The sequence below is a fragment of the Babylonia areolata genome, chromosome 32 (assembly GCF_041734735.1).
Source record: "Babylonia areolata isolate BAREFJ2019XMU chromosome 32, ASM4173473v1, whole genome shotgun sequence".
NCBI lineage: Eukaryota > Metazoa > Mollusca > Gastropoda > Neogastropoda > Buccinidae > Babylonia > Babylonia areolata.
The window spans coordinates 7,283,096-7,310,188 of record NC_134907.1 but is presented as its reverse complement, the minus strand read 5'-3'; the positions used below and the strand labels follow the sequence as shown (position 1 = coordinate 7,310,188).

Sequence of the window (27,093 nt, the reverse complement as noted above, 5' to 3'; positions counted from 1 at the left end):
CTTTGGTGCAGTGTGCTTGACTGGCCAAAGGTGCCTTGGCACTGGCTAAAGGGCTACCATCATGACTTTTGTTACGTACTCCCTTGTTTCTGGTGTTAACCATCTTGAAATTTTGATTATCACACACTCAGTCCCTTGGGATAAACAAGTTAATCTTAGATAAGATGAACAAGTGGACCACTCACCTTTATTAAGTTTCCAAACTTTGAAGAAAAGTTTTGCCAGGAAGAAAAGATAGTCAAAATAAAGAAAAATAAAGAAAATAAAGAAAGAAAATAAAGAAAAATGAAAAGCAGTGCAATAACAAAAAATGGCTATTTAAAGAGAATGATGAGAGTAGTCGTGTCTCTGTTAACGGTATTTGTCAACTTTCACTTGTGTAAAGCTTGGCTGACACAACGTGATCGAGTTCACTGAAGTCATGCCACCATCACAACCACCACATAAACTTGCTGTAAGAGCCACTCAATGGGCTTTTTTCACCCTTTTTGCCAAGACCCAATTTTTTACACCACAAAAATACTATCTAAATAATTTGATGACCAAAAATGTTGAGAAAAGAGAGTGAAATAGGGTGAAAACTGAAGCGGTAGTTTAGTACACGTCCGCCATCTTATATTTGTCCGTATTAATCCCGGGCCTTACTGCATATTATGTTCTTGATTTAAGTTCGTTTCGTGTGAACATTTTTCTACTACTGCTACGACTAACGATAATCTGATACCCACGGTGATGATAATGATAGTGGTATTGTTTGATATTTTCACGTTGCACATTTCTTAATGTTCATCTTTTTTACGGTCACTTAAATAATGCTTTCAAGACAAAATCTCAATCACACTCAGCACTCCCGGGGGCGCAGTCTTCGACAAAACTGAGTTATTCCAATTATTGATAATAATTCAGTAATGATATTTTTTGTCGGTTTTTATTTCTGAGAACTGGAGCGGTGCAAGCCATGCAGAGTATTGGCCGGACTATGATGAACGCTGTGTTTGGGCGGCAACAGCCGCCGGTTATCTGAGTCAGCCGGCTAATCAGGGTGTCACACAGCAGAATCCTGGAGATCGCCAGGGACTTGCTCTCGGTCATATAGCCGGCCGGTAATATTAATTTTTATACTTTGTGGCCGGGGAGGGTGGAAGGATTTTGTTTTAATGTACCGTCACCGCACTGACGCACTCATACAGTTTGCGCATTCCCGACGCAACCCGGCAGTTATAATACGCAAACACCGAGTTTAAATGGGCAGAATGCTGGTCACTTTTTTCCCCGTGACAGCAACTTGTCGGTCGTCATCATTTTAGCAGTTTTACCCCCCAAAAAAACGGAGTTTGGCTGCCTATATGGTGGGGTAAAACTGAAGGGTCATTCACGTAAAAGCCCACTCGATCGTCGACTACATACCGTGAGTACGAGTGAACGCCGCCGTAGGAATTGCAGCCCACGAACCACGAACTCCGGATACGTGAACGAAGAAGAAGAATTTTAGCAGTTTCGAAACAGTGTGGAACTGCGACGAGACAGGTGTGACAACTGTCACGGTCCAGAAACCAAGGACCATTTATATTGCAACAACTAACTAAACAGATAGGTGTAATGACACTAGTGCCCGAGACATGAGAACAGGTCAGTCACACTGTGTGTGCTGCTGTCACTGTTCACGTCTTCGTGTAGTTTTGATTCATTCCGAGCTTAAGCCTAGTGATTCAATAATAATAACAATGATAATAGTATTTATATAGCGCCGAACTCTTGTGCAGAGACAAATCAAAGTGCCCGGGCTTTCACCGGCCACGGTGACACCGGTCATTCACACGCATGCACAACGGCGGCTGTAAACTTGAGAAACCGAAGACCTTGGCAAAGAAGCGAAAGAGGCCGGCGGAGGTTCATTCCAAACTAGTAAAATTCTGCCGGACGAGTTACGCCACCGTGCATGGCCATATTAACGGGATTTACTAGTATTTAAAAAAAAAAAAAAAAAATAAATCAGAACACCTGTCGAGTATATCTATTGCCGGAAATGTATCATTTTATTTGCTTGTCCAAACCATGCAGCTTTAGTCATCACTTCAATATTGTCATACGATACTACTACGATTACGACACTAACCCTAAAGTACGTTCCGATTTCACTGAGTCTTTTACGTCATTCTTTCAAGCACTTCTTCACTGACGGAATGAAAATGTTTTGTTTACACGCGGCTTGTGTAAATTCATAAAACTAAGCCGGCAAATCATATTCACCAACTTGGTTATGTTCCCGTACTATGTATCACCGGAGATAAGAAAAGAGAGATAAACCACTCGCGGCAGGCCCCTTCTTACTGTCTATAACAGTGCTGAAGCCGTTTTGGGGCACACACGCAGTGCGGAAGGGTGGGGGTAAATCACCCTCTCCTTCCCCACCTGAAGGAAACTGGTCGGTTCGACGGTTCAGCTGCAGTAAAGCGAAAGTTTAGTTACGCCTGGAATTTCCCACGTGTCGTAAGATTCGCTGTATACAATGAAAACCGATTCATTTTTGCTTTGGTTTTTAGCACGTTTGCATCTGATTGAATGTAGATAATATAAAAAGAAAATAAAGCAGCTCCCCCCACCACCAACTCCCCCCCCCTCCCCCAGCGCAATGTTGCACATGAGAGAGACAGTTATAAATTATTGAACTGCGTTTTCTTAACGCTACTTTTTCTTCACACTTTCTGGTTTACATCACCATTTCTTCAACAAAAAAAAATATATAAATATCAAAACATAAAACACATATTCAGCTCTGTCTCTCTTCTAACATCTGTCTATACATACATACATGAATACATACATACATAATTTCATATAGATCTATCAGTATGTAAATCTAAATCTATCTATATGTACATAATCATATATATAATTCACATATATACGAACACTTCATGTTGCCCGAGCAGACCGTTGTATTGTGCTCTATCTCTCTCTCTAAGTCTCTGTCTCTCTCTCTCGGGAGTTTTACATGGCTGTTAAAAGCATCTACGATTCTGTACTTGTATGTGTTCGTGACAAAGGTATTTATTCAGACTTTTTTCAGTGTCCAAGAGGGGTTAAACAAGGTTGTATGCCAAGCACACAGCTGTTTTCCTTTTTCATCGGTGAATTGGCAGTGGAGTTATCAAAGAAGGGGAGACATGGAATACAAATGATACCTGGCGCAACAGATTTGCTCTTAATGCTATTTGCTGATGATGTTGTTCTCTTGTCTGACACACCCATAGGGTTACAAAATCAATTAAATGCCCTTAAGCAAGAAACAGACTACAACAAACAGTGAATCTCGTTAAGACCAATATTATAGTTTTCCGCAATGGAGGTCATCTTTCGACTCGTGAAAAATGGTGCTGTGGTGATAGGGAAATAAAAGTAACCAATACATATAAATATTTAGGAATGTTATTCACAACAAAATTGAGTTTGACATCTGCGTGGGATGAAGCAAACAGAAAAGGGAAAAAAGGTGTAATCCAAATTATAAAATCACTCAGGAGACTGCGTTCGACTGACACTTTCCTTTCGTTTGGGCGGGGCAAAGGCAGCTCATGAATAATGAATGCGTGCCGCGGCGCAGGCTGCCTGGCTTCAGCAATTTCTGCAAGTGGTTTATCTCTCTTTTCTAATCTCCGGTATCACTGAAAGTCACTAGTTTGGTCAGTGTGGCTTAACTTTAACACAAAAGTGTTTAATTCTAATTCTCGGGATCTCAGCCATGTGATGACAACCATAGAACTGAACTGGCTGGGATCATAACATGAAATGTAAGCAACGTTAGTGGTACATTGATCCTTGTGTGAAATTGTTCTTCGGGTGAACTTTTCAGTTACACTGTGTCAGTTTAAAATCAGTGGTGATAATTTGCTCCTCCCCCCCCCCATTCCCCCATCTCTCTCTCTCTCTCTGTGCGTCGCGGAAAAGTACACCACAGGACGGAACTCTTACTGCAAAGTAAGAAAGGATAATTAGGGACGGACCTAATAATTTCTTATCTTTAAAGCCATAGTACGGTATTATTGTGGATATCAAGAAATGCATTGAGAGCATCAGTTTTCTACCTTGTCCTACAGATTTAAGGGACTGTTTATTTTTTTCAGTATTCATACTAAATGATTTTTTGTGACGGTGCCCTAAGTGGCGGTGTGTGTGTGTGTGTGTGTGTGTGTGTGTGTGTGTGTGTGCGTGCGTGCGTGCGTGCATGTGTGTGTGTGAGCGTGCGTGCGTGCGTCGCGCGTGCGTGTCGGCCATCAGCAGGTGTGCCGTGTGTGTCAGTGCGCGCGCGTCTACTGATGGGCAGTTCCGCTACTCGGTGCGTGTCCCTCGCGCTTTCTCGATCTGTTTCGCAAATTACAAACAACAACAACAACAAAAACTTGACAGGGGAACGACCATCCCGATTTTCTCCGGTTTTCTCGGCGTAAAGTGAGAGAAAGCACGGGATTCAAATGTGAGAATGGGTGGCCTTTCAATTAAGGTCAGTACCTCAGTGCTGCATAGTTCAGAATGATGTTACACTCCGGATAGGGTTTCAATGATGGTGAAACTGACTGGCTTTATTGCCGGGCACTCCCAGGCTGTACCGGAACGTCCAGGTTTTAAAGTACTGAGTGTGGTCAGTGGGCACTCCCCGGGTAGCACAGTAGCCTCTGTTGATGCTGATGCTGAGATCGTCAGGTGCAGAGCTCTTCATGGCCTCAATCTTGGTCAGTCATGCTCGCTTTCATGACATACCTAGTTTCTCTTTTCACATCCGACTTATCTGATTTCGCCAACACTGCAGTTCTGAAACTCATAGTGTGGCTGAGGCGGCCAGCGCTCAAACTGACATCATTGAAGGACGTCAACACTTAGTTCAAAACTAACCTCTCAGCTTCAAGTTATACTACACGGATGTCTTGAAAGCTGCTCAGTCACGATCGCAGATACAATGAGTAATTAGCCCATCTAAATGATTTGAGAGTGTAGTTGGGGGTGAGTTATCGATAGGCATCCGTCAGCCTCGAGAGAGACCTGACTATGCAGTTACGATGTAAATAAAGTGTCGCCGGGGTGTAGCTGGACAGACCAATACGGGAGTCGGTGACCGTCCTCAGTTCCCACACTGCGCACTCAAGGTCAGTGAAGTCTGAGGCCGGGCTGGTTTGTCTGTCTCACTGTCTGGCTCTGGGCCTTTCTCCTCAGTCTTTGCCTCGGGACGCTGCAAGCTGGAATTCACTACCCTTGTTTTTTCTTCCCCAGGCCGTCCCGGACTGAGTCACAGCCGCTCACTCACGTCCTTTAACTCACTCAGTACGGCCAGTCCTCTCTTCTCCTCTACACAGACCCCTCGGATGTCCAGTGGGTGTCTCAATGACCTAACCTTTGGCTTCCGTCGTCAGAATTGTGGTATTCTTTGTCAACATTCACCTCTTCAGTATAAGAGCCTTCCGCTTGCAATATTTTGATGACGATAACTGGGGTGAAACGCTGTTAACGTCGTCTCTTTCGCCGTTCGTATGGAGAGAGTTAAAACAATTCTAGAAACATTCCTCAGTTTTCAACGAATTCAAGCACTGAGTCTTCAGTTGAATACCTGAGGCAGTCCCTTCTATACTTACTGATTTCAAAGCCACAGTCTTCCACATGTGTTTGTGAGCGCGTGCACAATGCCTGCCAGTGCCAGCCGGCGTGAACAGTGATGCGAGCACCACACAAATCAGTGCGTGCTTGCACGCCCGTGCGGCGTGTAGCCTGAGTACCATATGATGTGTGTGTGTGTGTGTGTGTGTGTGTGTGTGCGGTGTGTGCCGTGGGAAGTAGGGGGGGGGGGGGGAGCTTACAGACAAGAAAACAGTGCCAACAAATTCAAAGACACAAATCATTTTTGTTTTTTGACTTATTTTTTTATTTTTCATTTACGCATGTCACAGACTCATTTTAACATTATAGTTATTATTTATTTATTTGTGTAAGCTTATCTATTATTTAGTCACCTTTTTTTTCTTTTTTTTTTCCTCAAGGCCTGACTAAGCGCGTTCAGTTGGGTTACGCTGCTGGTCGGGCATCTGCTTGGCAGATGTGGTGTAGCGTATATGGATATGTCCGAACGCAGTGACGCCTCCTTGAGGTACTGAAACTGAAACTGAAACAGACTCAGGCACACTCATAGTCGTGTCATCTCGCTTGATCCTTGGGTGAGCTTGGGACAACACTGTGAGGAAAATGCCGGAAACTTGCCTCTACTCTCCTTTATCATTTAAATTAAATTTGATGACTGTACGTAACAGATAACAACAACAATGATGATGATAATAATAATAATAAAATAATATCCACATGGAATGAGGAAAAAAAAAATTCCCAAGCGGGGAATCGAACCCCGGCCGTCGCGGTGAGAGCGCGAAATCCTAACCACTAGACCACTTGGGACATACAGAGAAGAGACGGAAAAGAATTTATATAGAAAGTGACTTCAAGCAGATTAAAAAGGTTAAACGTGGTCTGTGTGTGTATGTGATCTCAACGGCAATATCAACTTTAAATCAAAAGATTAAAAAAACAAAAAAAACAACAATCTGTATTTGAAAGACTACACCATTATATATAATCTAGCACGCTCTCTGTCTGCCTGTCTCTCCCCTTTCAGACGCTAGTACTCCCAGTGCGCAAGGGCGATATGGAATAAAGCATCAATGTAATTAATCTATTAGCCCTGCAAATAAAATGTTTTCGGTCAATCAATCTTTTTCTCGCGTTTTCCGCGAAGTATATGTTTTCCCGTATAACTTAATTTTAGCAAAATGACGTCACAAATTACTCCGCGAAGCATCGAAAAATCTATCTTCGTGCAGCGTGATGTAATATGAAGCAATTTCCGATAGTTTTTATTTTTTTAATATAATTTTTGTCTTGCTTTGCTTCACATATGTATATGTTATAACGTTATCAGCACTTTCTGGCAACATTTTTGCGAAAGATTACGAATCTATCCCTGCGAGCGCCTCGAAGTTAAAATTATGAACACATCCCTGCGAGCGCCTCTTGCAAGTTTCGACAGGACAGAACCAACACACAGCAGACGATATTAAAATCATCGGCCTGCACAGATAAATAAGACAGAACTGTCTCGCTTGGAAGTGAAGGGCAGTTTGATTGATTCTTGTGGTTGTAGCATTTTGACATCTTTAACGGTGAACACTTAACCCAGCTTTCTTCTTGAACATTGCAGGTAGGTTTGAGACGTTTGTTGATAACAAAACCAAATCTACGACTTTGCATTTGCAGCATTTTTGCCGGTACACAAATACTTCCTACCACTGAAACAGATCGATCTATAAGGACGTTCTCGCAACAACCTACACAACGACCTTTGTCCTTCTCAAGCTTGCAACACAAACGATGGTTTTCAAGCAGCCAAGAGATGCCTTGTTGTTGTTATTGTCTTGTTCATGTGTTTTTGTCGTTAATGTTGTTCTTAGAAGTGTTCTCCCGTTCTTTTCCATAACAGCAGTAACGACAGCCTGTACCCACATGTACAACAAGAATGTCCCTTTTCATTGCGAGAGAAGGCCAAGCTGCATCTATGTTTTATAACACACACACATACACACACACACACACACACAGAGTGCGCACTTACAAGTTACATGTGCAGGCACCACACACTAACCCATCAAACCCACTTTCACACACACACACACACACACACACACACACACACACACACACACACGCATAAGCAGAAAAAGAGAGAGATAGTATGATGTTACAAACCTCCAAAATAAGAGCCAACAGATTGTGGTCATTTAACACAAAAGGTATTAAATTTAATCAACCAGCACTTTTCACATGAGCTCAGGAAGGCTGTGTGCTGGATATAATTGAGAGAGAGAGAGAGAGAGAGAGAGAGAGAGAGTCATGGTGACACAACATAACACTAAGTATAATTATGTGTAAACCTAGACAGGTTCAACTGTGCCATTAATTGCACTTGACTGAACAAAAATTGTGCATAGTTTTTTTTTCCTTGCAGATAATTACTGTCATTTGGTGGAAGCTAACAGCTGTTTTTGACTGACTGCCACACACACATACACACATCCACAAAAATCCATCCACATTTACTCTTTTTTTGTGTGCATATATTTATTTACATTCTTTTCTATCTGTCTGTCTTTTCTATGTATGTATGTATGCATGCATGCATATATGAATGGATGTATGGATGGATGCATATATGTGACCTGAAAGCACTGACCAAGATGATGCATGTGATTTTTCAAACTCAAGATTACTTGCACTCATATTCTATATAGAGCATTGACATTGGATCATGTTGACGAGTTGTGTGTCAAAAATCACAATAGTTATGTCCTGGCCAGTTCTTCCCCTTACACTGGTGAGACCCTGTAACTGTTTCCATTTCCATTTCCATGTAGTTCAAAGCTGAAAAACTGAATCTTCACAATTGTCCATATATGTGCAATTATGATTATCCATACACGCCATTGTTCAGCTCAAGTGCCTAAGGAGGCGCCGTGCACATGATGCAGCTTCAGACAGATGTTAAGGAAACAGAACACTGATAAAAGGCAGTGGGCAATATGTGTTCTAGGAAATCTGTCTTCATGGAAGACCATTGTATACAACTGCTTTTCATTTGGTGCTGAGGCCAACAATAAAGGTTTTCCAAGTTCAGTTGGGTGGTAGATTGCTTGATGAGATTTGCTGCTTGCTGGTTATGCATTCTTATTTCTTATTCATTAAAGTGACAATAAGTTGTGTGAGTGTTTGTCACTTGAATTTGCATATGCTCTATGCTGGATATTATTTTGCAGAATGAGAGAGACTTTAAAAAGGCCTTTCGGCCTGGTGCACTTTCTGAAAATGTCAAGTGACATGGCTTGCCTTCAAATTGATGGGTCATTTCAAATTTGCATGCATCAATGTCTGTGACTGACTCCGAACTTAAACCCTGTGTTTGTGCGCTTGCATGCATTGTATGTGTATAGACATTTGTATGTATGTATACTTGTTTATATGTTTATATGTTTGTATGTTGGTATGTCTGTCTATCTATCTATCTATCTATCTGTCTATCAGTCTGTCTATCTTATTTTCTATCAATAGATATGTCTATCTCCATCAGTATCTATATTTATCTATCTATCTGTCAGTCTGTCTATCTTATTTTCCTATCTATATTTATCTATCTCCCTCTATATCCATATGTATATATATATATATATAATCTCTTTCTCTGTCTCTCTAGATACAGAATAGCCAAAACTCTCCAGACCATGTCACAAAAGAAACGCGCCATGAAGCGACTGCTTCTGGACCAAGAAGAACTCTGTCAAGAGCCTGTGGCAAATGTTTCTGCTGCTCCATTGGATTCAAACCTCTTTGAATGGCATTGCAACATTCAGCAGGATGATGTGATCTACCACCTCATTCTCTTCATGCCGGACAACTACCCTTTCCAGTCGCCCAGCGCGGAGTTCATGCCCCCTGGCTTCTGTTTCAGCGGTGGCGCCACCATGCAGGGGAAAAAGGGAACAAAGGTATGGGGTGATAATGATTAATGTGTAACTGATATTTGTTTGTTTGAAACAAAGTGCTGAACAGTGGAGGAAAAAGAGAGAGAAATAAATGGGTTCTTTTTTCTTACCTGTTTTTGGTGTGTTTTTTTCCCCCCACCTGATTTCAGTGCTTGTAATAGCAGTTATTGTAGTTGTAGTAGTAGTAGTGGGAGTGGTGTTGGTTTGTTGCTGCATTTAAACAAAATCTAATCAAGGCACTTTAGCCAATATCATTGTTTTTTTCCAGTGATACAAATGAAATAACTGTCAAGAAATGCTGGACTTACCACCTTGAATTCATTCTAACCAACTACTATCTGTTTCCTGATGTGTATACATTCTCACACACACATACACATGCATGCATTCGCATGTGTACGAGCACACACACAGACACACATAGATACAGACATACACAAGCACAGACACAAGCACACACACACACGCACGCATGCACACACGCACGCACACGCGCACACACACACGCACACACACAGAGTGTGATACACACAGACACACATGCACATGCAGACAGATTGTATCTAGCAGTAATGATAATGATACCTCTTTTTACCTTTGGCAGGTGTACATGATATCTCTCTTTACCTGTCACAGGTGTGTTTAAAAAATGCAGTGATGATAATGATATGTCTCTTTTTACTTGTGGCAGGTGTGTTTAAAAAAAAGCAGTAATGATACTAACTCATCTCATTTTACTCATGGCAGGTGTGTCTGAACATCTTCTCGGACTTTGCCATGTACCACACAGAGTGGAAGAACCAGAAGGGGTTTGGGTGGTCGCCCGGCTACACCACCCAGACGGTGCTCATGAACCTGGTGGCCTTTCTGGCCGAGACGGCCGGGGAAGCGGTCAAAGTTCACAACGCCAAGCTGAGCCATGGCTTCACGTGTGCGGACTGCGGCCACACCTACAGCAAGCCCTTCCCCTCTCTGGAGCATCCGGGGGCCGGGGACAAGAAAACCGGGACAGGTGGGTTGATAGCTGTAATATGAATAAATGGTATAGATAACTTCTTCTTTGTCTTCATTTTGTGGGTTGCAACTCCCACGTTCACTTGTATGTACACGAGTGGGCTTTTACGTGTGTGACCATTTTTAGATAACTGTATAGCGCCTATCCTTGGTTGAAGACCAAGCTCTAAGCTCTTTATTAAACACGGGGTCATTTGCGCAACAGACTGCCTACCTGATTAGAGCAGACTGATGGCTGCCATTGGGCACTCATCATTTGTTTCCTGTGTCATTCAATCAGATTTCAGGCACGCATACATACACAGTCATATAGGCATGTAACATTTTACGTATATGACAGTTTTTGTATTATTTTCCAGCTATGTGGGTTGCCATACTCCATTTTTGGTGCAATAGCCAAGTGGTTAAACTTAAAGTGTGGGACTGAGTGTCCTGGGTTTTAATCTCAGTGACGGCACCTGGTGGGTAAAGGGTGGAGAATTTTTCTGATCTCCCAGTGCCTGAACCCCCTTCATGTGTTTACGCATGCAGAAGATCAAATACGCATTCATGTCAGCGTTCGGTGGGTTATGGAAACAAGAACATACCCAGCATGTACACCCCCGAAAACAGAGTATGGCTGCCTTCATGGTGGGGGTAAATAAACAAAATGGTCATACATGTAAAATGCGACATGTCTTTATGAATATATATGTGTGTGACTGAAACGTGATCGAATTACTCAGGAAACTAATGATGAGTGCCCAAAGGCAGCTAACAGTTGGCTCTACCCAGGTAGGCAGCCTGTTGTGCAAATGACTCCATGTTTGTAAAGTGCTTAGTACTTGGTCTCTGACTGAGGGCAGGTGCTATATAAGTGTCCATATCATACTATTACTGTTGACTGAGGGCAGGTGCTATATAAGTATCCATATCATACTATTACTGTTGACTGAGGGCAGGTGCTATATAAGTATCCATATCATACTATTACTGCTACTGCTGCTGCTGTTGAAAGGCGCTGGGAAGGAAAAGGCCCTCACAAGTGGGTTAGTATCGTAATACAGTTTCTGCTGTTGCTACTGTTAATATTCCTGCTACTGTTGCTGCTACTGCTGCTAATATAAACTCTCAGCGGCTGAGGAAAAGAAAGTTTTCATGGATGGGTTGGTACTGTTACAACTATTGCTCTTCTGCTACTGCTACTACTACTACTACAACTTCTGCTGCTGCTGCTGTTGCCACTTGTACTACTATCACAACAACCAATTCAACTATATCATCACCACTGCCACCACCACCACCACTACTACTACAACAGCTGCTGCTGCTTCTTACGATGATAATTGAAACGTTGCAACAGTGCAAGATTCAAGATTATTTATTCATATATAGGCCAGGGCCCCTTATGAAGGGGTATGTGTACACAATACAATGAAAACACCATAATGCAACATACATGGAAAACTTGCAACAGTGCAGTCCTCTAGTAAAGCTTAGAGTTCTAGACTTGAGCTGCAGCTGCTACTACTGCTGTTTGTCAGCTTCATGCAAATCAGGATGTTATTGATGTTTATTGTTGTCACCATCATCATCAGAGAGAGAGACAGAGAGAGAGGGTGAGAGAAACATTTCAACATTTGTCAAAGTGAGGCGCAAAGGATTACAGGATATAAAAGATTGGAAAGAATGTAATATACCGCAACAACTGCAGCAACAGCAACGATAATAACAAATAATGTTAGTGATAATTATGATAATACAATGATAGTGATAATAACCATAATAGTAATAATGATAATAGCAATACCGATGATACGGAAGATGATGATAATGAAAAAAATATGCTGATGATAATAGCAATAATAATAATGATGATAATCTCTCCCTAAAAAAAACAACAAAAAAACACAGGCAAAGGTAAAGCCGGCAAAGGCGTCGCTGCCAAAAACACCACCACCACCACCGCCACAGCCACTACCGCTGACAAAGACATTCCAAAAATCGTTGACTACATCTCCAAGGTTCGCTTCATGCTAAAGAAGCCGCAGTCACGTGATGACCTATATGGCTACGGATTGGTCGTCTCGGGGCCCAAGCACCGCCCCTCCCTGACAACTCCCTGCGAGTTCCTGTCGGGCGAGTCGTTCTTCAGCATGAAGGAGTCGGCAGGTGTGGTCCACAGTTCCCTGAAAGAGGAGCTGACCTTCTTCCTGCCCATGTTCATCCACCCGACACACGGCAACGCCATCAAGGTGAGGAGGGGTATGTTAGAAGGTGAACAGGGTAGAGGGTGGGTGAAGGGTAAGTGTGGACATGCCTATCATAATCTCCCTGATGTGTCTGTACTTGTTCCGGAAAGCCAACGAAAAATGTCACTTTGTTAGAATATGAAAAATGTTTGGCTGTTCTGGAAGAAAAAAATTGCATGGTTGATTTATTCAGACGGTCGTGATGGCAGTTTAGATGCGCATGTACCAGCATTCTGTTAGAACCGGAAATTTAAAAAGGCCACAAAATTAAGTGGAAAACCAAAACAGTGAGGAAGAGGAATGTGTGTGAAAACTACAATGAAAATACTTTTATTTCTTTATTTATGATAATTTTTTCAGGACACTTTTGAAGAGACAATACAAGCAGTGGGTAACATGCTGCCCTCAGTGAAAAACACATCAACCCTGGAGGAGAAGATCCTGAAAACGATTCCCAACCTGATGGCAGCCACTGTGGTGGAGTTCTCCAAGGGGACACAACACACCAGTGACAACAGCCTCACAGGCTACTTCGCTCTGCACCGTCTGTTGCTGTGGGCGTTGGACACCTACCCCAAGTTACAGTCCTTGGTTGAATCTCGTCTGCAGGTAAAGGGGCACACACCTGTTCAGTTCTTGTGATTTGTGGTCTGGAACGCTTTACATTCTCTATCTGTCAACGTGTGGGATTTTATGTGTATGACCATGATTACCTGGCAGTGTAGGCAGCCATACTCTCTTTATGCCAAGGGAAGCAACTGCATAAAGTGTGAATGTGAAGGGATATATTTCTGGCATATAACTGGAATAAAGACCTTAGATTCCACCCTGGGTGGGTGCTTGTTGTTCTACCTGGAATTTTCATATGTGTCTGAAGACTGCTTGGTTTCTGTCTGTGTTGCAAGAGCAGAAGTAAGCATGTTCTGAGAGGGGAGAGGGTGATGTGTGTGTGTGTGTTATGGATGTGTGTGTGTGTGTGTCTTTGTGTTTGTGTTTAGAGGATGATGAATGTGTATGTGTGTGTGTTATGGATGTGTGTGTGTGTGTCTTTGTGTTTGTTTTTAGAGGATGATGAATGTGTATGTGTGTGTGTGTGTGTTATGGATGTGTGTGTGTGTGTCTTTGTGTTTGTTTTTAGAGGATGATGAATGTGTATGTGTGTGTGTTATGGATGTGTGTGTATGTGTATGTGTGTCTGTAGATGGCGATGGATGTGCATGTGTTTATGTTATGAATGTGTGTGTGTTTGTGTGATGAATGTGTGTATGTGTGTGTGGAGAGGGCGGGGGGGCATGGGTGGGTGGGTGGGAGGGGGGATGATGGTGGGGACGGGAAGGGATGTGTAGTGTGGATATAAGGCTGACTTTGAATAAGGAATGTGACTCTTGCTTGTGATCAGGAATTCATTGACGATGCCAGTTTGAGGACGAAGTCTGCATGTCCACACATTGGAGAATGGCTCATGCTGTTATCGGCATCACAGAAATACAGGTGTGGGCTTTGTGTGTGTGTGTGTGTGTGAGTGTGCGTGCGTGCGTGTGTGTGTGTGTGTGTGTGTGTGTGTGTGTGAATCAGGTGTTGGACTTGTGATTCTGTGTTCACAGTGACCAGGGTTCAGGACCCCATTCCAGCATGGTGTTGTGTCCTTGGGAAAGGTAGTTTAGTCCAATTTTCCCCACTCCATCCAGGTGTGAACGGGTACCTGACTTCGGTCAGGGAAGGCTAACACAGAGTAAGGAGAGGTTTCCGCCCTGCCTTCCTATGCTGAGCCCTTGACACAGTGGATATCTTCTTCTGCATTATTGGGCTGCAACTCCCACGTTCACTCGTATATACACAAGTGGGCTTTTACGTGTATGACCATTTTTAACCTGCCATGTAGGCAGCCATACTCCGCTTTCCGGGGTGTGCATGCTGGGTATGTTCTTGTTTACATGACCCACCGAACGCTGACATTGATTACAAGATCTTTAACGTGCATATTTGATCTTCTGCTTGCATAATACACACAAAAAGGGGGTTCAGGCACTAGCAGGTCTGCACATATGTTGAATTGGGAGATTGTAAAAATCTCCACCCTTTACCCACCAGGCGCCATCACCGTCATTCGAACCCGGGATCCTCAGATTGAAAGTCCAATGCTTTAACCATTCGGCTATTGCGCCTGTCACAGTGGATATGAATTCATTGCCCTGATGGCCGTAAAAGGTGATGGGACCTAAAACCTTGACCTTTTTAATGTAACGTGGATGATGGATGAGTGGTGTGAAAAGCACAATGCCAGGTAAATGATGCAGAAAAACAAAATAAAACAAAACAAACCCCCAAGCCTGTTGTGTGCACTCAGGTAGAGCAAGGCATCAGAGGCGTACCTGTTGTGACAGCATGATTTTATGTGGTTCGTGAATGACGACACCGGTACAACACAGTACAACACAGTACAGTAGAGTACAGCACAATACAATACAATACAATACAAATACAATACAATACAATACAACACAACAAAATTATACAATAGAATACAATGCAACACAATACAACAATTCAGTACAATACAATGTAACACAATAGAATACAATGCAACACAACACGATGCAACACAAACACAGAGCAAGACAACACGACGCAACATAACTCAACACAATGTAACGCAGTAATGGTTAACACGTTAAAGTTCCCATAGACTTTCACGGCCATCAGGTCATAGGAAGGCGGGGCCCAGCTCTCTCCTACAGCCATTTTAACCTTCCCCAACTGGTCAGGTATCCATTCACACCTGGGTGGAGTGAGGAAAACTGGGAAGTAAAGCACGTTCCCATGGGACACAACACCATGCCGAAGCGGGTCTTAGAACTTTGTTTGCTGGTGAACTCTGGATCAGAAGTCCAGAACGCCTGCCCAGCTCTGTCACTGTGCCTACAACACAGTGCAATGCAAAAAGGAAAAAAAAAAAAAAAAAAAGTGTCGGCAGGTGAAGATGGTGACACGCTTGATGTGCCAATAGAATACAAATTGAAAATACGTGCAGTGCAATGCAGTGCAGTGCAACACAACACAGTACAACACAGCACAACACAACACAAATCAACGCAGTGCAGCGCAGCACAACACAGTGCAACACAACAGAACACAGCACAGCACAAAGCAAAGCAACACAGCTCAGCACAACAAAACACAACACCGTAAAGCAAGGCAACACAACACAAGATAGCACAGCACAGCATAACACAACACACACAGCACAGCACAGCAAAACACAACAGCGCAATGCAATGCAACACAACACAACACAGCACAGCACAGCACAGCATAGCACAACACAACACAACAGCGCAGCGCAGTGCAACACAGCACAGCACAAAACACCACACCACAACACAGCACTGCATAACAGCACAACACAACATAGCACAGCACAGCACAACACAACACAGCACAGCACAACACAACACCGCAACACAGCACAACGCAACACAGCACAACACAGCACAACACAATACGGAAAAAAGATATGTGTGGACAGGTGGAGTGAGGCATCAGAGGCCTACCTGTACGAGTCGTTCCGGCGAAACGTGATGTGGTTCGTCAAGGACGATGCCAAACTGGGTTACCTGGACACGGCTGCTGACTACAGGCTTCAGCACACCTTCACTAGGACTGAAGTCAGCCGCAAAATCCTGGCTTTTCAGGTACGTGTGTGTGCGAGTGTGAGTGTTAGTGAGAGGGAGAGGTAGAAATTTGAATCAGGCTGGGGAACTCTCAGTTGCTCCGCTTTTTTCAGAGGAAGAGCAGTTGATTTCAGAGAAAAGAAAAAAAAAAAAAATCGATGAGTACGTTTTATTTTCATCCAGTCCATTTCAGTTTTTTAACTATACAGTGACTACACCCCACTCGGGGCCTAAGGTAGCCTCTGGATCCCAGCCAATTTTCAGAGGAAACTCTCCTTGACAATTCCCCAACCTGTTAAAAGAATAAATTTCCTTTTCTGAGGGTAACAGAGTTTTCCAGGACAAAGCCAGTTTTTCATCCAGCCCTCAAAAGGGATTTTTGTTTTAACTAAAAGGAGAAAGAGAGAGAGAGAGAGAGTGGAATGGGAGAGGAGTGAGAGAGAATGTGAGAGGAAGAGACAGAGAGAAGGAGGGGGAGGAAGAGAAGATGGGAGGGAGAGAGCATTCAAGAGAGAGGGGGGTGGGGGAGGGAGAGAGAATGGAAGAGAGAAGGAGGGAGAAAGATAATAGGATAGATTGAAGGAGAGAAAGAGAGGGAGAGAAAAAGGTAGGAAGTGAGAGAGAGAGAGAGAGAGAGAGAATGGGAGAGAAAGAGAAGGAGAGAGAGAGAGAGCGAGGGAGTGAGAGAGAGACAGGAGTCAGATAATTTAATGTGCTTTGGCGGTTAACAATAACATACATGCACATGATGGGAGAGAAAGACAGAGAGAGAAGGTGGGAAAGAGAGGGGGAGAGAGAGAGAGGGGGGATAGCGAATGAGTATGAGATGTTTGGGGAGAGAGACGAGCTGAGAGAAGGAAATGCTGGGGAAGTGAGATAGAGAGTAAAAGCGAAGGTGAGAAAAGAGGTGGGGGGGGGGATAGGGGGGGAGAGAGAAATAAAGAAAGAGAGGCAGAAGGAAGGAGAGAAAGGAAAGAGAGATGGGGCAGGGAGGGCGGGCAAGAGCTTGAAGAGGGGAATGAAAGAAAGTGACAGAGAGGGAACATGTGTGGTGGAGAGAAAGAGAGATATAATGGCTGAGAGAGAGAGAGAGGGAGAGAGAGTGAATTGAGTGGAGTCAAATAGAATAGAACAGAACAGAATAGATTAGGATAGAACAGAATATATCTGTATTACTAAGTGTGCCAGGATCACAAATGAATACCGGGGGAGGACAGTACATAAAAAGTGCAGACATGAACTGGAATCATATACAAACATAAAAATGCAATAGGAAATCAGATACAAAAGCATATGATACTTATATAGCACCTATCCTCAGTCAGAGACCCAAGCTCTAAGTGCTTTGCAAACACGGGTCATTTGCACAACAGGCTGTCTACCTGGGTAGAGCCGATTGACAGCTCCTATTGGGCGCTTATCATTTGTTTCCTGTGTCATTCAGTCAGGTTTCAGTTCATGCATGCATACACACTCAGACATGTAATATTTTACATGTATGACTGTTTTGTTTATTTACTCTGCCATTAAGGCAGCCATACTATGTTTTTGGGGGTGTGCATGCTGGGTATGTTCTTGTTTCCAAAACCCACCAAATGCTGACATGGATTACAGGGTCTTTAATGTGTGTATTTGATCTTCTGCATATGTATACACACAAAGGAGGTTCATGCACTGGTAGGTCTGCACATATGTTGACCTGGGAGATTGTAAAAATCTCCACCATTTACCCACCAGGTGCTGTTACCAAGATTCGAACCAGGGACCCTCAGAATGAAAGTCCACTGCTTTAACGACTCGGCTATTGCTTGTGCATGTGCATAGGTATATAATACTAATAGTCATGATGTTGTCTTGCCCAGGTGTTGTTTTTGGACATCGCCTTGCCGGGCTCCTTGAAGAGGAAGCAGATCATCGAGAGATATGACGCACATTTTGGGTTCCCCACCACTGAGATGGTGGCTGCCATGAAGGACGCCTGTGATGTCATCAAGAACAAAATGGCCACCTACGATGATTGGTTCAAGGTAGGCTGATGAATGGCGCACCTGTCTGCAATCTGTGTGTGTGTGTGATGCGGCTGTGTTGCTTGTCCTGGTTTTTTTTCTTGTTCTTGTTTTTTTTTTTCTTCTGCTTCTTCTTTCATCTTCCTCCTTCTCCTTTCTTCTCCGTCTCCTACTTTATATTTTCTTCTTCTTCTTTTTCTTCTCCTTGTTTCTTCTTCTTCATCTTCTTCCTCTTCCTCTGCCTCCAGTCCTTATTCTTCTTTTTTCACATTCATTTTTCACTTTTAGGGTGTGGAGGATTTAATAACAGAGATACATACATGTTGAATCACAACTTAAGTCCAGCGATTTCAAATGAAACACACACACACTGAAAAAAATGAAAATGATCAATACTTTATGGCTATTAGTCTGTTTCAGTTCTTGAACCATGCCAAGCTCTCTCTGTATAGAAGTACTCTGTGTGTGTGTGTGTGTGTGTGTGTGTGTGTGTGTGTGTGTGTGTGTGTGTGTGTGTGATTTGTGTTTGATTTTCTTGAAGTTTTTTGTTCAAAATGTCTTATGTGTACAAGTTGATTTTTTACTCACTCGCTTGTGTGTGTGTTTTTTTAAAAATGTTTTTTTTTTTTTTTTTTTTTGCATGAGGGCATAGTGAAAAGAAGCTTTTAGCTTATCTGTTTCACCCCATGAAAGACATGCGTCTTTTGCATTAGGGAGGAAGGTGGCAGAATGGTTAACCCTTTCGCTGCCAGGAAAATAAGATTTAAGTGAAATCTATTTGCCAGGGTTTTTTCACAAAAAACGGGTATAAATTTTCAAAAAATTCTGTGCTCTTTGTTATTGGAGAAAGACCCATAAAAGTATATATTTTCTGAAAGGGAAATGAATAAAGAATACAAAACACATGATGTTTTCCCATTTTATGCATTTTAAGTGACATGCTGTTGTTTTGAAATCAGTGTTTTGTTTTTTGTCACATTTTCAACTTGTTCATTACAAACATTAGTCTGGTAATTTGCACAAAAATATCATTTTCTGGACAAACGGATATCTGCACACACAAAATCATACTAGAACAACCACAATATAAAAAAACTGAAAAAGAAATAGATGCATTGTGACTTCTGCAAGTGATAATAAAGGATGTGAGGCCACGCCCCCTCAGTCTCCACCCCCCTCCTCTTCACCCCTCTCACACCATCACTTCATCAGACTGCGTTGGCTGAGTGCCAAGAAAATAGCTCATACGGTGCCCTGCTAAAAATTCGTCTGCTAGAGTTGAACAGCCTGCATCACTCACTGATAGTTGTATCTTGGCCACTCTCTTGATTGCTCCCTTTATTTTCTATCAAATCGTCCTATAAATGTTCACCACTGTCTTCTCCTTCGAATTTATGCTCCAATTCTTTCTGAGCATTAGCTGAAGAAAGTAATCTTGGTTGATTTAGTTCGCCACGAGCGCATGTCTTTAGCACGGAGTCAGTCCGACATTTTGTTGAGCGAGCGAGGAGAGGAGCCAGGCAAAGACTGCGGCCAGTAACCCAACCAAAACGTTCAAATAAAGGACTGCCTTATGACGCAGATGGTGTTTCTAGCTATGAATAGAATCCAGAAAGATTCCCCAAGCTAAAGCTACCAGCATTTTTGTCAACGAACTGAATGCAAAGCAGGGAAAAGTCAGAATATTTCGATGACGAGTTATCTCGTCATGCAGGCAGCGAAGCATACATGCTTGCCATGACGAGTTATCTCGTCATGCAGGCAGCCTAGGGGTTAAGATGCATACCTGCCAATACAGTGTCCATGATGTTCTTGGTTCGAATCCTGGTCTTGTCCATTCTCCCGGACTGGAAAGTCAAATTTAGCATCTAGTCATTCAGGTGAGATGACAAACTGAGACTCCACATGCAGCACATGCTTGGTGCACTGAAAGTGAACCAATGGCAATGTCAAATGTTGTCCTCTGGCAAAATTCTGTGGATGAAATCCACTCTTATAGGCACACAAATATATATATACATGCTCTCAAGGCCTTACTAGACAGGTTGGGTTATGCTGCAGTGGAATTATCCAAACACAGCAACGCCTCCTTCAGAAACTGAATCGGATGATGATCTAGCAATAATAATTTTAGCAACAATAAAAGTGATATATCTCTTTTACATATGTCAGGTGTGTTTGAACATCTCCTCTGACTTTACCAATCCCAGTGACGCTTTTAGAAACCTGAAACTGTCATTAGAATATCTGTCTGTTGTGCAAGGTGCTGAAGTTGAAGCCCTGGCCGAAGGACGAGTTGTTCCAGAAGCTGGTGGAAGCGCTGCGTTTCTCCATCCTGCATGACGGGTACCACTGGAGCTTCCCCAAATCCGCTGGCGGCTGGACCTCCGTCATGGCCAAATACAAAGACATGATCAAGGACTTCAAGAGCCAGAAGGCCTCCGGTGACGTGACCAGCTCCAAAGACCCTCCAGGCAAGAAATCTGCCAGCAAAGAGGAAGAGAAAGAAAAGCCTGCCGCCAAAGGTAAAGGGAAAGCACCTCCAACCAAGGCAAAGGATGACACCAAGGTCAAGGGCAGAGGTCGTGCCCAAGCCGAGGCCAGTGAGGAAGAGGAGGAGGAAGTGAGGGTCAAACCTGCAGGAAGAGGAAGAGGCCGAGGGGGGCGCGGGAGGGGAGCAAGGGGAGGTAGAGGAAGACGAGGAGTGAGGGAGGTGTCTCCAGAACCTGAAGAGGAGATGGAGGCGGAAGAGGAGGAGGAGGCGGAGGAGGAGAAAAAAGCACCCAGAGGAAGAGGAAGAGGGAGAGGGAGAGGGACGAAGAGAGGAGCGTCCAAGTCAGCGGCGTCCAAGTCTCCGGGCCCCCAGAGGAAGAAAGCCAGGAAGTGAGAGGTGCTGCTCCGTTCTCCTCCACCCTCACCCCCTTCTCCCTCCCCTTCCCCCACACCCCTCACCACCCACCACCAGCCCCTCACACATCACCTTTCCTCTGTTGTTCATCCATCATAGCAGTCAACAATTTGTGAAGACCTCAGCGTCTCTACAGGAATGGTTGAGTGGGCGTGATTTGTCCAGAGGTGACTGGCGAGTTCAAATCCGGCATGCAGCATCCTGGCATGTCAAGCAGACGTGTGTGGCGACTTCAGTATGTGCTCTGGCTGCTGTGGACTTTCCCATCTGCCGTTCGTCCACTGTGTTAGACTATTGAACTTGCTTTTTATTGTCGTTGTTGTTGGTAGTATGGTTGATGTTATGCGTTATTCAGTGCACTGATGTTGTTGGTGGTGGTAAGGTTGATATGATGTACTATTCGGTGTACTGTTGTTGGTGGTGGTATGGTTGATGTGATGTTCTATTGAATGCACTATTGTTGGTGGTGGTATGGTTGATGTGATGTTCTATTGAATGCACTATTGTTGGTAGTGGTGGTATGGTTGATATGATGTACTATTGAATGCACTATTGTTGGTGGTGGTATGGTTGATGTGATGTTCTATTGAATGCACTATTGTTGGTGGTGGTGGTATGGTTGATGTGATGTTCTATTGAATGCACTAGTGTTGGTGGTGGTGGTGGTAAGGTTGATACAATGTACTATTCAGTGCACTATTGTTGTTGTTGGTAGTATGGTTGATATGATTTACCGTTCAGTGCGCAATTGTTGTTGTTGGTAGTAAGGTTAATATGATGTACTATTCAGTGCACTGTTGTTGTTGTTGGTAGTAAGGTTAATATGATGTACTATTCAGTGCACTGTTGTTGTTGTTGGTAGTAAGGTTAATATGATGTACTATTCAGTGCACTGTTGTTGTTGTTGGTAGTAAGGTTAATATGATGTACTATTCAGTGCGCTGTTGTTGTTGTTGGTAGTAAGGTTAATATGATGTACTGTTCAGTGCGCTGTTGTTGTTGTTGGTAGTAAGGTTAATATGATGTACTATTCAGTGCACTGTTGTTGTTGTTGGTAGTAAGGTTAATATGATGTACTGTTCAGTGCACTGTTGTTGTTGTTGGTAGTAAGGTTAATATGATGTACTATTCAGTGCGCTGTTGTTGTTGTTGGTAGTAAGGTTAATATGATGTACTATTCAGTGCACTGTTGTTGTTGGTAGTAAGGTTAATATGATGTACTGTTCAGTGCACTGTTGTTGTTGTTGGTAGTAAGGTTAATATGATGTACTATTCAGTGCACTGTTGTTGTTGTTGGTAGTAAGGTTAATATGATGTACTGTTCAGTGCGCTGTTGTTGTTGTTGGTAGTAAGGTTAATATGATGTACTGTTCAGTGCACTGTAGTTATCACTGTTGGCAGGATGGTTGACAGTGATGTGAGCTTTGACTCCGTTTTTGTTTGGGCTGCCTTTGAACAATGTTGGGTGTGCTGAATTATCTTAATTATCTTATCCAAGCTCTGCGGTATCTGGTGACAGTGCTCAGTTATCTCAATTATCTTATCCAGGCCATCGTAGCCAGTGACAATGCTCAAGACTTGCCTTCCTATGGATATGGATTCAATGTTTGTCTGACAGTGCGGAATGGGAGTATTAGAAATCTTGCCTGTTTTTGTTGACGTCCTGTGCAAACCCACCTCGTTTGAATGGTTGATAGTGGTTGTGCTTCATGTGCTTTTATTTGTTACGCAAATCTTAAGAGTGATTGTGCTTGATGTGGTGTTATTTGTTATGCAAATATTAGATCTTGTGATCAATTGCCAAGCATAATAACAACATTAGAACCCTATGCAAAGGTTTTAATGTACTGCATGACTTAAGTTCTTGAAGTTGTGATGTGTTAATTTAATGGCTCCTAGGCATGGGATTGATTATAACAGTGTTGAAGAACTTGCTCAGTATTTGTTATTAACAAGCGTGCAAGCACCTGTGAAAAAATGTCTTGACCCATTTAGTTTTTCAAGTAAATAAAAGAAAAGGAACAGGGATTAAAAGTGCCTTGGATTGAGACCAGCAAGGTAATATTTTATCACTGTGTTATATATATATATATTACAATATTACATTACATTATAATTATATTCTATTCTATCGTATTGTATTATATTTATATACATTCAATACATGGAGTGCAATCAGATCTATGATTCCATCCACATACCAGTTTCCCTTCTTCACACACACACACACACACACACACACACACACACACACACAGAGTCAATCAATAACTGCACCAGTGTGTGCAATGCAAAATTAAAATGCAAATGTACCTGTTCCTTTATCAAGTGTGTGTGTGTGTGTGTGTGTGTGTGTGTGTGTGTGTTTAGAATGTCATGAATGCATGTGTATATTATTAGAAATGTTTGACTTTCTATTTAAATGTGACAAGCTTACTGTCTTGGAAGTGTGAGCGTCTGTTTGCATTATTGTGATTATTATCATTTAGCATCATCACCATCATGATCATCACCATCATGATCATCACCATTATCATTGATATTATTATTACTATTATTACTACTGTTACTATTATTATTATTGTTGTTGTTGTTGTTGTTGTTATGTATCACTGTAATAGGTGTGTGACTGTTATAGCTGGAATTGTTATCCTTGTGACCAAGTAAAATTTGTTGTAGTTTAAACAGAGATCTTTGAATTAGTCTGTTGTTGTTGTTGCTGTTTTTTCAGTGTTATGATTCTGGTTTCGCTTTATTTTTCATTTGTTTCTGGACAAGGGAGTTTAGTAGGTTAAGTCCAGTGAACTTTTTTTTCTTCTTTTTCTTCTTCTTCTTTTGATTCTACTGTATTTTACTGAGCATGCATTGCTTGTCATTTGTCCTGTGCATGTTTTTTGCCCTGTTATAACAGCCAGATTGGAACACCATTTGTAGAGGCACAGGCTTTGACACACATCTTGCAGACACGAGGAATCTGGTGAACCGTTCTTGTTTCATGTGCCCCACTTACTCTTCACAGAATTCAGGGAGGAGGAGGAGGAGGAGAAGAAGAAGAAAAAGAAGAAGGAGGAGAAGACGAAAGAGAAGGAGGAGGATATCAAGCCAAGGCCGTTAGTAGGCATGTCTGAGGCCCAGTGCTTGGCTTATATCACAGATTGACACAAGCTTACATTTGGCCAATACTAAAGTGAGAGCTGTATAATCAGTGGTTTCTCCACTGCAATGGGAAGTCATTTACAGCTAAGTCTTTAATAAAGGGCTGTGACTCTGAAATTAGGAGGCAAGATTGCACTGGCTCTTAATGCTGCAGTCTTGGGGGTTTGTTGGCCTTTGGGAACCATCCCAACTCTGACTGTTCTAAAACCTTCTTCGTGGGGATATAACTTGGGCAAGACACTTTCCACTATAATCAAATTCTAGCCGAGGCAGCAGTTACCTCCTCTGCTGTCCTGATGGTCATGGTGGGACATGACGGACTATCATACGGTCAAGTCTTATTATCGCTTGGTAGTCTACATTGTGTGTGTGTGTGTATGTGTGTTTGTGTGTGTGTTTGTGTGTGTGTAGGTGAGCTTTTAAGTAAGAATATTAGTGCCAACAATCCTTTTTGTTCACTGTAAAAACAAAAGAGTTAAAGTTTTGATACTGAATATCTTCTTGTGAACACCATCATGTGATCTCTTTATAAATGTCATGTTTTTAAATTCATTCTTTAATAGTTGAAGACAAATTTCTGGTTATAAAACAAGACAATGAAGACATAGTATTATTGTTGTTGTAGTGGCCAAAGCAGTGTGGATATGCTTTCAGCATTTACCACTTTTTTTGTTGAATAAAAATGAACAGTTATATTACAACAGATATATCCTGATTTTAATAGAGACAGAAAAAAACTTTGGCTAACTGTGTGGGGTTTGACTGTGATAAAAAAAAAAATAAAAAAAATTGCCGTGTTTTTTTGTTTCCTGTGTGTGAGGAAAACATACTCTCTCTCTCTCTCTCTCTCTCTCTCTCTCTCTCTCTCTCTCTAATAATTCATTGCTCTCTCTCTCTTACACTAATAATTCATTTATGATTTATTATTATATCACACACAACAGACACGCATGCACGCATGCACACACACAGTCACACACACACACACACACACACACACATGCAAGCAGGCAGGCAGGCAAGAACGCACGCACAGACACTCAGACAAACAAACACGAGACAAACATAAACATACACACGCGCGTGTGTGGTGTCTTCCACACTGTATGGCAAAACTGGATGAAATAGAATCGGGAATAACGAAATTACTGGTTCTCCTGTGGGAAATCCCAGATCACTTGTTGTTCTCCTGTGGGAATTCCCGGATCACTTGCCGCTTACAAAAAAATCCTTACACACGCACACACACACACAGCATATCGTCAACAAACGCTCATTGGCTGACAGGTGCTACAGGTGGGACGTCGCAGCCATTGCTTGTGTGCGAACCTGTGTGCTGCGCTTGTTAGTATCCTCAGCAACCCAGCAGCCGCGCTTGACACCAGCGATTGTCGTCGGCCACTCAAGTGACGCTTCATCCTTCAGACAGGTATACCTACTGGAAGCGTGAGGCTGGATAATTTCAGCCCCCTCGGAACGCCAGAAGAACAACCAGGACATCACTCCACTTCAGTCAGCCAGGACTTCCCCTGGGAACGCCAGCGGAAGACTGACAGCCAGGACGTTACTCCACCGGCTTCAGACAGCCACGAGGACTACAGACAACCAGGACTCAGCGGCTCCCTCGAACAACTTTAGTATCAGCCAGTATAAATAGCCGGTTCAAAAACTCAACTACTACAATTTATTTTTACAACCAGCGAGTTCTGGTTTACACCGATCCAGAGTGAATTGTTTTTTCCTCTGCAAGCTTGTCCCCGAGAAGTCTTTTGACAAGCCGGAAAGACTATGGCGACATGTGACGATGTCTTGTCGATTAAGGTAAGGATATTTAATCATCTTTTTCTCATATTAAAAATCTGGTCAGTTTGGTGTTTTTATTCCAGTTTATTGCTGTTATTATCATGTGTGTGTGTGTGTGTGTGTGTGTGTGTGTGTGTGTGTGTGTGTGTGTGTGTTCCTCTTATCACCCCTTTCATTCCTGCAGCACCAGTTAAAATCGGGGAATACGATATGTTTTGTCTTTGCATTTCCTTGGTACCCCCCCCCCCTCTCTCTCTCTCTCTCTCTCTCTCTCTGGGAATTCCCGATTTTTTTCCCGTCCTTCTCAAGAGAGTGACCCCTCTTGTCGTTTCCACTGTTCCTCCTATTGGCTGAAAACAGTGGTCGCTGTGCACTGTCCATGAACGCCTCTGTGAAACGCACTGTTCAGTATCAATCTGCTGTCCGACGAACCCTTTTCTTTTCCCCTGCGCTGCTCGTGTGCAACCCGGCAACCGAAAAAAGTTTTAATTTCTTCCTTACCCAGAGGGCTAACTGGATACGGCGTCCAAGAGAACGTTGCTTCGTCGTCCCAGGTAAAAAAAAAAAAAAAAAAAAAAAAAAAAAAAAAAAAAACTGAAGAAGAAAAAAAGAATATCTTTCGAGTCTTGGCTTAAAAAACAACAACAAAAGCAACATAAAAACAATAGCAATCCCCCCAAAAAAAACAACAACAACAAAACAACAACAAAACAAAACAAACAACAACAACAACAAAAA

At 42.7% G+C, this 27,093-nt stretch overlaps 2 protein-coding genes and 1 non-coding gene across 4 annotated transcripts in view; 2 read left to right on the top strand and 1 right to left on the bottom strand.

Annotated features, from left to right (window-relative positions):
- Positions 1-6,363: 6,363 nt before the first annotated feature.
- Trnae-cuc (transfer RNA glutamic acid (anticodon CUC)) lies at positions 6,364-6,435 on the bottom strand. Its single transcript has one exon. It is a non-coding gene; the product is annotated as a tRNA-Glu (tRNA).
- A 598-nt stretch (positions 6,436-7,033) lies between these two features.
- On the top strand, positions 7,034-25,325 carry LOC143276386 (uncharacterized). 2 transcript variants are annotated; one of them, XR_013053575.1, is made up of 10 exons: positions 7,034-7,234; positions 9,278-9,569; positions 10,314-10,578; positions 12,474-12,814; positions 13,172-13,420; positions 14,211-14,302; positions 16,338-16,503; positions 18,345-18,509; positions 20,752-22,556; positions 22,603-25,325. XR_013053575.1 is itself a non-coding variant. In XM_076580872.1 (9 exons), the coding sequence occupies exons 2-9, from the start codon at positions 9,306-9,308 to the stop codon at positions 21,373-21,375; spliced, it is 2,166 nt and encodes a 721-aa protein (XP_076436987.1). In that variant the 5' UTR covers positions 7,034-7,234; positions 9,278-9,305; the 3' UTR covers positions 21,376-25,325. The 2 variants fall into 2 exon arrangements, 1 of the variants encoding a protein (XP_076436987.1); XM_076580872.1 differs by having other exon boundaries at positions 20,752-25,325.
- A 527-nt stretch (positions 25,326-25,852) lies between these two features.
- The window catches only part of LOC143276644 (uncharacterized), a 17,850-nt gene continuing 16,609 nt past the window's right edge, over positions 25,853-27,093 (top strand). Inside the window, exon 1 of the mRNA XM_076581262.1 lies at positions 25,853-26,373. Within this exon, the coding sequence (XP_076437377.1) occupies positions 26,341-26,373 (33 nt within the window). The 5' untranslated portion in view covers positions 25,853-26,340. The remainder of the gene's footprint in view (positions 26,374-27,093) is intronic.

Bases quoted from the DNA above. Each gene is read 5' to 3' on its own strand.
- LOC143276386 (XM_076580872.1), top strand. From the start codon at position 9,306: ATGTCACAAAAGAAACGCGCCATGAAGCGACTGCTTCTGGACCAAGAA. The intron at 14,303-16,337 runs GTGTGGGCTTTG...ATGTGTGGACAG, and splicing joins TCGGCATCACAGAAATACAG to GTGGAGTGAGGCATCAGAGG. The intron at 16,504-18,344 runs GTACGTGTGTGT...TGTCTTGCCCAG, and splicing joins GCAAAATCCTGGCTTTTCAG to GTGTTGTTTTTGGACATCGC.